The sequence below is a fragment of the Zonotrichia leucophrys genome, chromosome 1A (genome assembly GCF_028769735.1).
Source record: "Zonotrichia leucophrys gambelii isolate GWCS_2022_RI chromosome 1A, RI_Zleu_2.0, whole genome shotgun sequence".
In the NCBI taxonomy this organism is placed as follows: Eukaryota; Metazoa; Chordata; class Aves; order Passeriformes; family Passerellidae; genus Zonotrichia; species Zonotrichia leucophrys.
This window is the reverse complement of record NC_088170.1, coordinates 2,128,689-2,141,076: the sequence shown is the minus strand read 5'-3', so window position 1 is coordinate 2,141,076 and position 12,388 is coordinate 2,128,689. Positions and strand designations below refer to the sequence as shown.

The window sequence follows — 12,388 nt, the reverse complement described above, 5'->3', positions numbered from 1 at the left end:
GGATTTTGCTGTTAAACTGCATCTATGGGGATAGACTTGTAAACTCTCTCAAATGATGGGAATCAATTCCTAAATTTGCTGGATGTGCCACTGGACTATCTTTAAAATATGAAGAAAATGCTATAAAGAGAATTTAGCTGGTGAAAGCAGCTTAGTGTAGCAGCAGCTGGATTCCTGCTGTAGGATTTATGTGCTTTTAATGATTTCTCATTTGGGCTGGGAGGAGCAAGATCAGGAATAGGTTATCTAACAGCACTGGAAACCTGGGTTCTCATGTGGTCTAGTAAACAAGGGAGAGCTGAGTAACAAGAATATTGGAAACTAACACTTTTAAAATCAAGTTTGTTCATTTAAGTTGTTCATCACCAGAAATTAGGTTGTGAAGCTTCTACCAACACTGCCTGAATTAAATCCTACCAGGTATTCTGCAAAGCTTTTAAAGGTATTTGGTGTATTTTTTTGCATGGTTATCCATTTCTGAAGAGAGAATAAGGAAATAAAACTAAAGAATAGTTGACTGAGTTTCCAAATAATCCTGATAAAGATCTTGCCATGCTTTCCCAATTTTCAGGCTCTTTAATTTGGACTGGTTTGTGACTACTCCTTTATTCAAAAAGAAGTCAGTTTAAATCCTGAGAAACAATAGAAGAATTGTTTGGCAGAGAAGTCAGCAACCAGTATCTTGGCACTGCCTTCTGCTTTTTAAGCCAGGTTGCTGACAGCAAAAGCACGAACAGAACTTTGAAAAAAAAAAAAATTAAAAATCTCCAGTCTTCCAGAAGCAAGTCTAAATGGAAAATGGAGTTCACTCTAGAGGGATTACAGCAGCTTTCTATGCAACTTACTTTAAAATTCTTCTGCATACAATAATGACACTTGAAATCTATTTTTACTGAAAAATAGGTTTTGTTTTCTGTGCAAGCTTTTTAGCTCACATAATTACTTGCACCTAATCTAATGTAGTGGCATGTCCACATCAAAAATTATTGGGGTGCAGCTTTCTAATTTTCATTCTCTTCAAAAAACTCTTGGGACCTAATTCTTGCAGAACTCTTTGTAATAGCTGAAGAAATTTGAATACAGGAAACAAGATGAGGAATTTGACATAACTTAGAAGTTATGTCAAAGGCTGCATTTGTCAAAGCAGCATTTGCTCTCTGCCACTGTTTGATGTGTAATTTTTCAGCAGCCTGGAAGCAATGGTGGATTGAGGCTGCTTTAAGTGCTGACAGTATAAAGAATGTAAGTAGAATAGGGGAAAGATGACAATAGATCTTCTTCAGGCTCTGCTGTACAATTTTGTATTGTAGAACAGCTTGGCAAAGATCATCCATGGCAGGGACACCTTTCAGTATCCCAGGCTGCTCAGGGACCATCCAACCTGGCCTTGGACACTTCCAGAGATGGAGCAGCCACAGGGCAGCCTGTGCCAGGGCCTCACCAACCTCATAATGAAGAATTTCTTCCCAATATCCAATATAAACCTATCTCTGTTAGTTTGAAGCCATTCCCTCTTGTCCAGTCCCTGCAGACCCTTAAAAATAATCCCTCTCCATCTTTCCTGCAGCTCCCTTCATGCACTGAAAGGCCACAATTAGGTGACACCTAAGCCTGCTCTCCTCCAGGCTGAACAATCCCAGCTGCAGGCAGAGAATTACACAGAGTGGATGTGGGTTTGCCAAGCTCAAACATCACATTAATAAAATAAGGGAAAAGACCTTTCATTTAGCTGACTGTTTTTTCTCCCTGGATTATTTGATGTGTCTGCTGGGTTTACAGGCAAAAAACATTTTCTGTGTTTGATCCACCTGTTATCACAGCAGTAAATATGTGGACCTCTGTGCCTAGAAATAGAGGAGTATTTCTGACTGAATACCCAGAGTTTTGTCAGTTTTGGCAAGATGACTTCAGGAAATGGTTGTGCTTTGAAAAATACTGTCAGAAGCTCAAAGTCCATGGCTCACTCCAAGGAGAAAAGTGTTCAGGGGTTTTTATTTGCTTGTGTTTTCATGGTGCCTTTGGAGCGCTTTGCCAGGATTGGTTCATCTGGGTTTAGAACTATAAAAGTTATCAGTGCCACAGATTCCTTTTCCTGTGGTTATGAAGTCTTTCCTCTTTTATCCTTAATTTTTGCAGCCACAGAGCAAGTCTCATCAAACTGAAATTGTGTCCATTGTAGGACTATTTTACAGTGAGATACGAGCTGATGAGAACTTGTGCCACTTTCCAGAAGAGCTGCTGCAGATAGCAGCTCCTCAGACAGTTTCAGCTATTCAGGGAAAAGACTTTTATGCTGCCATGGGCTCCATCTGCCTTAAGAGGGTTTGTTAATGCTGAAATGTTTCTCACTAAATATCACATTGCCTGGTACTGCTATATGGGGGGAAAAAAATCTGACATGTAGATTTGCTTATAGTTTTTATATGGTGTTTTTATGTGCATACTTAAGTAATGCCAGCTCAGTATTTCCCTGCAGTTCTCTTGTGTTTCTATTTATATCTAAAGCTTTCTTTGATTAACTAAAACAGTAAGTAGGTGCTATTTCTAGCATTAGAGGCATATTGAAATAAAGATGTGAAGATATTCTTTGAAGTCTGCTTTTATGGCTGCCTCCAAAATCAGCAGAAACTTTAGAACCCAGCAAAACTGAATATTGTTTATTGAGTTGAATGACTTGCCTGTCTGTTCACAGAAGTTTGAAAAATAATGTTGTGGGTATAGCTGAAATGGAAGATGAGTCAGGATTAAAAAGTAACTGTACTCCCAGGAATTCATCAGAATTGTAGAATTAACTGCTCTGGTTTAGCAGTGTGTGTAGAGACCTTAAATAACTATCTGAAATGAGTGTAAAACCTGTGGATTACACTTGTAGGTACAAGTCTAAAATTTTAGGAACTTTTTAAAGTGACTTTGGGGGAAGGCTACTGCCTGTTTTCTTTTGACTGTCACATGTGTTTGTGTACATATGAAACAAACTTTTGATATTTAGTGTAGTTTTTCCTGCTGATTTCAGTATCAAAAATTCAGGTCCTCTCTTGGACTTCTAGATCATATCTAGAGACCAAACTATTGAAGTTAAGATAAGAAAAGGAGTGCCAAGCTGACTGGGCAGGTAAAGATTTGTTTTTCAATTAAGGAGGGAAGCACCAAATAGAAAATAATGGCAGAAGGAATGTTTACCTTGGCTACAAGTTCCTGGGGAATTTGAATCTTTAAGTTGTCTTTGATGTGTTACGATAATTGATTAAAACTAAACAAAAACCCCAAACAACAAAAGAAGTTGATTCAGAAGTGATTTCGCAAGTCATTAATCACATTAATAAAATAAGGGAAAAGACCTTTCATTTAGCTGACGTGATTGTAAGCACTGTTTTTTCTCCATGGATTATTTGATGTGTCTGTTGGGTTTAAAGGCAGAAAAGATTTTCTGTATTTGATCCACCTGTTATCACAGCACAGCAGTAAATATATGGACCTCTGTGCCTAGAAATAGAGGAGTATTTCTGACTGAATACCCAGAGTTTTGTCAGTTTTGGCAAGATGACTTCGTGAAATGGTTGTGCTTTGAAAAATACTGTCAGAAACAGTTTTCAGTGCAGGAACTCTGTTATTGGGAATTGACAGCTGCTGCTGCTGTTGCTGCTAACTCTTCCAGAGCTATTTGACATAGCAAATATAATTTTGTCAGCAATGGCAGGGGCTTTTGCCAGCTCTTGATGATAAAGAAATGTAATTATCGTTGAGAGGAGCATAATCTGTGACCTGCTTCATCTCAGCTCTTGACCAGGAAGGCCGTGGGGTCTCTGTCTTTGAAGATTGTTGAAACTTGACTGCACAAGGTTCTAATTAACCTGAGCTGGGTTTGAGGCTGTTCCTGCTTGGAGCACGGGGTCAGAATAAATCAGCTTCAGAGGAGTCTCCCAGCCTAAATCATGGGGTGATGTTTTGTCACTGAAGCAGTGGCTCTTTGTAAGATAATATTAAATTATTTTCTTTTCCCGGTGGACATCAGCTTGTGGCTGAGATGTAGAAGGATGAGCACTAAGCAGAAATGTAGCTGCAAACACAGATCTCTGTGCTGAGAAGTCAGTGATATCAGGGTGAGAGGAGGTTGGGTTTTTTGGATTTTTTTGTGGTTGCCAGTACAGTTGTGGGTTACAGAGAGTTGGAAATGTCTCTGAAATTGCAGTTTGCTCAGTAATGGTGAAAACTGGGTACCTCTCATCACCAATGAGAGGTGATGTTCAGTTTAGTCCCCCTGAACTAAAAAGAAAAAAAATCAAGACCCACCTTGAATTTAAACTTTAAAATCTTGGCTGTGTGTACCTGGGAGAGAGCTGAAGCTCAGACTGAGCAGAGTTAGTTCAGAGCTGACTCTGGATTGGGATGAGAACCGGGAGCAAGCCCCATGCCCATGCTCTCACAAAAGCTGCATCTGTACTTTATTTGCAGCGCTGGAGTTTGCTGGGATGTTAAGAGAATGCTTAAAGGCCCCCTTGTATTATATACCTGAGTGGATATCATAAAAGATCAATATTTGAAATGCAGAATAAAAGTTAATGGAAGTGGGTTAAGGCACCAGCTTGTCCTGAATGTGGTGAACTGTGAAGGAGAAATTTACTATGCTTTTACTTTGTTTAGTGTTTTTGTTGGGTTTGTTATATTTATATATTTTATTTATATAAATATATTATTTATATTTATTTTTATTATTTGCATTATTTATATTTACTATTATTTATGTTTATAGATTTTTTTTTTTGTATCATGGATTATTTCTACTTCCTATGTTTTATATTTTGTTGGGAAGTGCTAAGTGCTACAGTTACTATTAAGGAAAATCTCTATACTGCATTGAGTTTGGAATGTAGCACTTTTCAATTTATTTTAAAAATGCTGAAATAAGTCTTAGTAATCAGATTAATCTCTTCTTTTAGGATGCACATCTGTCTAGCACAAGGCATTTTTCTTGGGTTTGTGCTTTACTGACATCTCAGGAATAAACAGAACAGCAGAGGGAGCTTGGTAGTGCCTTTAAATTGTATAAAACAACAGCAGCCAACCAAAACAATCCAACACTTGTGCACCTTCTTGGGAGAGCTTTGTGGTGCACAAATACAAATATGCAGTGAGGCTGCAGAGCAGTGTTGTAAGTTGTCTCATTTCTGATTTGGTCCAGTAAAATATTACTGTGTCAGAGAGAGGAAAATCTCTTTGGCTTTTTAAACACTAAATCCCATGGATGGTGATGAGATAGTGTTTCTGTTTGGTTCATGTTGTTGTTTTTTTCCTTGTGGATAGACAACAAAAGGACTCAAATATTAAAGTTTGTTCTTTTATGCTCTTTTTTTAAACTTGTGATGTGTTCTTGTGCTTTTATATGTGCTTGTCCATGAGGCATTTGATGCTACATCATTTTAAATTAAATTGGAGGATAATTGAGTGTGACAGCTTTCTGGGTGTTATCACACAAACTAAGTTTGATTTGATAAAGCATAAATCAAATAAGTTGTTTGATTTTTGTTGTTATTGTTCTTGTTTGGTTGTTGTTTTTTGTTCTGTTTTGAATTCAGTGGCAGTTGAATACTTAGAATTGTTATAGGCACAATGCTTGCCTAGATGTTTCTGGTTTGCTATGGGTGTAAAATAAATTGAAGTAAGCAATGCCAATAAGAGTGGGGCTCCAAGCACTTCAACACAGTGCAGATGTAATCTACCATTATATATTTCTATTTTAATTGACTGTTTGTTGATGCAGTACCTTCAAACAAACTGTATGTTATGAAACCTTAGGTGTGTATAGGTTTTTAGGTGCTTAACATCTCTCTCCATAACATGATCGCGTTTTATATATATATTGATGTAATACATAGGTGTTTCCAATTTTCCTTTTCTTTCTTCTCTTTTGAAAAAAACCTAGAAGTCTAGAAACCAGTACAGTCTTATTTTTTGCATTTAGTTTTAATTGATGTAGTGTAGTTGTGACTGTTACCTGTAAATATGGTAAAAAGAGGCAGAACTTCCTTAAATTTGGGGAGCCTCTTGTTGGTACTTGCGCTGTTGAGTTTTTTTTGCTTGTTCCAGTCTGTTGCAGTGTGTTAGAAGTAATCCTAGTTTAATTTATTCTTCAGATCGAATTTAAAAATTTAACAGTTCCCTCTGTGAAGTGGCAATCCAAAATGGGAAGAGAGGAGCATGGACTTCTGTAGAAAATGTGTACTGATGGACTCATCTTTATTTTTTTGTTTGTTCTAGAGCATCTTTTATGGAAGCTTGATAACATGCACTTATATTGGGAGTTTAATTTTTTTCATTTTTACTGTCTTTTGTATGCCTTTTGTACTGTATGTCTTTTGTATGTTTCTTGTGCTGTCTTTACTGTCTTTTCGTGCCAGTAAATGAGTTTCCTGATCTTGCTCCATAGGTACAAGAAATAATTGTGGGGAGAAGCTTTGGGCTGGTGGCTGTGGTCAGACACAGACTCATAACTCAGTTGAGGTCACATTTTTGGATTGACTGGGTTTGTGCCCTCTCTGGAAGCATCAATTAGTGGAACTTCCCTGTGGCAAATGCAGATCACCTCAGAGAAAAACAGCTTTTCCTCTTTATGTGGGGGAAAAGCAACAAGTGTGGGTACAGCTACCCTGGGACACCTTCATTGTCGCGTTGCCTCTGTTTTCCTTGTGCATCTTCCCTCCTGCCACTATACTTAAAACCTCCGTTTCTCTTGTAGCTGTTGTCACCTGTGCCATTTTGTGAGATTTTCACTAGAGGAATGTTGATTTAGGTGGTGCTGTCCTCAGCGTTGATTTTCAGCCCAGGGGAAGCCAAGCAAGCAGGCACAGGGCTCCAGTGTGACCAAGAAGAGATGAATTTGTTACATGTTTATAATGGCATTTATCTGCTGGAAGTAATTTCAAACGTGCCTGCTGTGGGTTAGAGCTCAAATATGATTAATCCCTACAAGGTTTTGTGTAAACAGATAGAAGCATTTATTCTGTGTGGGGAAAAAAATATTATGGCGAAGTTGAGAAATTAATTTCTGGGTGATACGCTAGAGAATCCACTACTTAATCAAGAAATCTTTCCTGAGTGAATTTTCTGGAGCATAAAAAGCCTTTCAGATTGTTTGTTTTTCATCTCTGGCATACTTCTGTGCTAGCTCCAGACCAAAGCAGCATTGCTGCATAGTTGTGTTGTGTGCAAGTATTTCCAGTTTGATGGCTGTCAGAGATTTCCACTGTGCTTTCACATCTTTAACGTGTCCTAAATTTCTTGCCATTCCCTGGTAGAGCAGAGAGAAGGCTGCCTAACCAGATGCTTTCCAAAATGAGGAGTTTTCCAGCCTCCAGAAAATAGAGCAAGCATGAACTTTGGGCACCTCCTTGAGTGAATCTGTGGTGGTGAGCTCATCGCTGCAGTTAATTTTAGTTCATGTGTCTGGAAAAATTTGGAAGCAGAGATGAAGAAGTGGTATAATGAGGAATAGACTGGAGGAAATTCTGACTTTTAGGGTGCATGGCCAACCCCAGCTGCCTACCCCATAGTCGTGGGGAAAATAAGTTTAAAAAGACATGGAAAATTCAATTTGACTGCCATGATTTCATCTGGACAAGACAAACTATTAGGAAGAGTAACAGTGGCACTGTGAGCAGCTCATTTATGGAGCAGGATATTGAGAACACCCTACATGCTGAGTCTGCAGCTTCTTCACTTGGTCAGACCTGTTTCTTTCAGAAGCAGGAGGAATGTGAGTCATGGCTGCAGTTGTGTCACCTTGCAGGAGAAGCTTTGATCTTTGATCTAGCTCATGCTCATTTCTCTGACAGTGGTTTTGGAAGTACAGTCAGTGTACATTTGTTGTGGGGCTTGGGGGTGGCTGTTCCTTGTGGTGGGTTATTTTTGAGCATTCAAGTAGTGCTCTTCTATTAGAAATATTGTTTAGGAAGAAAACTGCAGGAGTTTAGCACAGGACAAGGAACCACTGACTCTGTACTTAAAGGCTGTAAATGATGCAGGACTTTTGAGGCTTAATGAGCTCAGAACCTTTCTTCTAGACACAGAGACTGTAAAATGAGATTGTTCCACCTGTTCCTGGTGGGAATGCTGTCCCTGTACTAAAGGAGTGATCCAGGTCTGACTGCATTGATCTGGGATTGCTTAAGTAGAGCCTAACTCCTAACTTAGCAGCTTGACTGCTTAAGGAGGGCACTAATTGCCAGGAGAGGATTCAGAACTCTGAGCAAGAGTAATTTGGGAATTTAGGACAGGGATTGGTTTTTGACTCATAGAAGCAGAAGACAAACAGAACTCAAGGTTCTTGTTGAAGTGACCCACATGTTAAACTGTAGCCCTCACCTTTTCTCTCATTAAGCAGACAGGCTGAAATGAAGTGAAATAAACACTTGTATTTTAGACTAATAATATGCTTCAGAGCATAAAGCAAGACTTTTCATCTATGGGAGAAGCAGTCCTGTTATTATGTCTGTTGTGGCAGTGTGTGAAAGTGCCTAATTTTTTGAGCTTCAGAGAGCTATCTTGTAATATTTTCCTCTTCCTTTTTTTTTTTTTGGCATCTGGATGCTTAATCAGACGTTTAAAATATTTTTCTTAGACACCTCTCAAAACTGAGCAATCCTGTGTCCAAAACTTTAGTATCTTTCTCATCTGACCTCATGAAACAGCGAGTGCCTGTAAAACTTCTTCCATAGGTGCTCAGCATCCCTTTTGGTAAGCATTTGCTCAGACATGAACACCTCATCTTTGGGAGCAAGAAAAGCACCACGTGGAGCAATGGAGGACATTGGTCAGCAAAGTTCATTTATTGCTTTAAGACCCACAATGTTGTAGCTATCAGAAATCAGCCAATGAAGCTGTGCTGAACGTGGAGCTGAAATTTGTATTACGTTTATTAAGTGTATTGCACAATTTGTACATGTGATTGGAGCTCTGCTGGGTGGTGGTGGAGGTGATGAACTTAGAGTTTACAACAATTTACAACCAGTTTAGGACCTTGTCTTTCAAGTGTAGTCAAACAGGTAACAGCAATAAAATGCTGGCTTAGCTGTTTGTGTTCTTTGGTTTAAACACAGTGTCTCCTAAGCTTTTCACTGTTTTGTTCCACTTCTTGCTTAAAACATGAGTAATGCTGGGGTGGAGGAGCTTTGGCAATTAATTATCTTGGGTTGATTACAAATGAACAAGGTCTAGCACAGGAGGAAAAGGCAAACATCCTTTCTGTACACCACTGCTTAATTGGAGTGTTCTTCCATGCTAAACTATGAACTTTATGGTTGGTGTGGTCAACAGGAAAAACTTGTTTTAGGCCCCAGGGTGAGTACCTGATGACTGCTGCGAAGCTCTTGAGGCTTTTCTTCTTTTTTTATAATTTTTTCTCCCTTTTAAAATCATTTAGGATTACACAAACTTTAATGCTGGTGTTGACTTTTTTGCTTTGCCTTTTTGCTTTTTTGTTATGCCAGTGTGAAAGAAGAAGCAACTGAGAACTGTAGGACTACATAAACACTGCTTTGTATAACTGGGATTTATAATTTTCAGACCAAAATATTTAAATAAATTTGGCTTAGGGAGATTAAAGTTTAATCTTTCAGGAAGAAGATTCAACGCTAAAACAGAATAAAAATCCCTCAAGGCAGGAAGTACTTCCATGAATGTGTGTGTTGATTTTTAACATGGAAAATGGTGAATCTCATTGGTACCCACCAAAAAATAAGTTGAATTTATTGCATGACAGCTCATAAATTAAAATAAATGAAAACAGCAAAACTAAGGAAAGGAAAGAGCAAGAGCAGAAGGCATGACTTAGTACAGTGCTAATAAAAGTTGTTCGGTGTAAAGCATTTTGAGATTTTGGATTTGTTGCCTGGGTAAAGGGGCAGAGTCGAGCATCTTCCAAGACTTTTGGTGCTTAGAATTCACCAGTAGCAGTGATAGGAACATCAGAACTTCTGAAATAATGAAGTTGAGTAGCTGTCAAAAGGGGTAGGTAGTTCAGAACTATTTTAAGTCATTTTTCTGGCTGAGGAGGTGCTTAAGGTGGCAGATGCATCCTGAAACATTTCTGAAGGGGGTCTCCAATCTGAATACAGCAGAAAATGGACTGCACAATGAATGTTACATAAATAAGTGTAAAGAACCAGTGCAGGGGAATAATGACTGGAAACTTGCAAGATATGGAAGATGAGCTGATCCCTTAAGAGTCTTCTTTCAGACAGACTTCAGAACTTTGCAGTGATTTAAGAGGTTTCCTTGCTTAGATGTTGAGGCTCCTTCTCCTCTTCTAGCAAAGGTATTTTTGTGTCATTCTCTTAGGAAAGACAATGCACAAGAGATGCTCCTCTTCTTTATTGCACATCATAAAGAGAATCTACAGCTTACAGTTCACAAATTAGCACATATTTTTATGTGCCTTTCTTCTTGTATTGCCAGAGTGCATCCCTGAGCTGTCAGTTATCAATTTCTAGATATTTTGGGGGGAGGGGATGCACAGAACTGTGTTTGGAAGTCTCCTCATAACCTCAAGTAACCTGATAGAACTAATATTTCCATTTTTTTCCAAAAGTAGACAGGCATGAATTGTGGATAGAATATATGAGAGGATTTTGCTCATTTGTATTTTATCTTTAGTAGATATCAACTGGCATCTTAATCAATTAGATACAGATCCTTATCAGCCCTTAATTCAAGTAGCTCTTACATGTGAAAATACTGAAGTGTCTCGCTTTTTTCTTCTGAGAAATGTTAGGAACATAATTTTGCTTCTGCAAGAATTTCAAGTGCTAAAAATATAAAATCCTGGTAATTTTAAGGCTGGTAGCTGCAATATGCATGCATGTTATGGATATGATTAACAGCCACCTTCTTATCTTCCCATCTACTTTAAAGAGAATCTCTTGGAAGCCTTCTGTCAGTCAAAAAGTAATTTATAAATGAAGCCAGAACACTGAGGTCTGCATTTGAATTTTACTGCACCTTGGGGGCAAGAGGAAGAACCCTTTTAATTTAAATCCACATCAAAGGGTTCTTTCACAAACTGTCCAGAGTCAGGATGGTCACAGCTTGACATCCGCACTTGTGACAAAGAATAATTCGCTGTCGTGGTTTTTTATGCAATTACAGAAAAGGAGAAGATTTAGCAGTGCTCTGGATTTTTAGCAGCTTTTAAACTCAGAAATAAAACCTTCTAAACGTCTTCTTTTTTCTTTTGTTTTCCTGGGTTTTTTGTTAGTTTGGTTTTGTTTTTGTTGTTTGGTTTGGTTTTTTTGTCTTGCAGTCATGGTTACCCCTTAAGAATCCCATTTAATAAAGCCTAGTTTTCAGATTACTGGAATCATTGTCAGCTGATTTGCAGCTGCCCACTGGGCTATAAGGATGCATCCTCTAAGGGTCTGTTCATGACCTGTAAGCAGCCTATTAACTGGAAAATATTGCAGATTTTTTTTGAGTGATCATATGCAACTGAAATGTCTCAAATAAAGCTAAACATCTTGCCACTTGCTTGTCTTAATATATTCTGGGTGAGGTTTTTTGTTTGTTTGTTTGGGGGTTTTTGTTGTTGTTTTTTGTTGGGTTTTTTGGAATTTTTTAAAGAAATAATGTGACATTTCCCCATTTTTATATAGCCTGGCTGCTGGCTAGATATATGTTTAAATTCTGCTTCCTGCAGAGGTGAGAATAAGTTGTTCCATGTGGTTGGTTTACCTCTGAGTTTTATTTTGAGACTCTCAAGACTACCGTGTGAGTCTGGCCAGCTCCCTCTGTTGGAAACTGGGGAGATTTCTGTGCTGAGCATCTCTGAGCACCCTTTTTTCCACAGATCATTCCTCCAGAAAATGTGGAACTACAGCTGTACTCGGTCAGCCAAGACAGGCCAGTGAAGCAGAAATAGCAGCTTAAATTTTCCTTTTCCTGTGCTCTGTTTCAGGGGATAACCTATGGGAGTAATTTGTAGCTCCTCAGGTGTATTTGAAAGCAAAACCAAACCTACCTGAAATGTGTGGTGTCCTTGGCACCAAAGGTTTTGCTTTCAAAGTTCTGTTCCTGTTTCTTCTACTTGTTTCTCTAATCAATTACTGTAAATGTCCTTGTTAGCACCTTTTAATTGCTCTCAGGGTTTTAAAAGAGGCTATTGCTTATTTATCAGCAGGAAATGGACAATGGTCAAAATAATATAATCAGTTTCTGATGTATTTCTATGCTTGTTTTCCCATCTGTTCAAAAGTTTTCATGGATTGTGACTGCTCAGGATTTTAAAGGTTTTGTGATGTGCCTTCTTTCCGTTGGTGAATCTTTTAATTCTTCTTTCCTTTTACAAAAATCTGATAGTCTTTGGTCTTATAAGAGTGCCTTCCATTATGTAATTCTTTGC

At 38.4% G+C, this 12,388-nt stretch overlaps 1 protein-coding gene across 20 annotated transcripts in view; it reads left to right on the top strand.

Annotated features, from left to right (window-relative positions):
* Positions 1-12,388, top strand: part of PLEKHA5 (pleckstrin homology domain containing A5) — a 155,451-nt gene that overhangs the window by 22,080 nt on the left and 120,983 nt on the right. Inside the window, exon 4 of one of the 20 annotated variants that reach the window (XM_064734993.1) lies at positions 4,938-5,063. The exons of the other annotated variants lie outside the window; for them this stretch is intronic. Within the exon in view, the coding sequence (XP_064591063.1) occupies positions 4,938-4,989 (52 nt within the window). The 3' untranslated portion in view covers positions 4,990-5,063. Of the gene's footprint in view, positions 1-4,937; positions 5,064-12,388 lie in introns of those variants that run through there. 20 annotated transcript variants of the gene reach the window in all.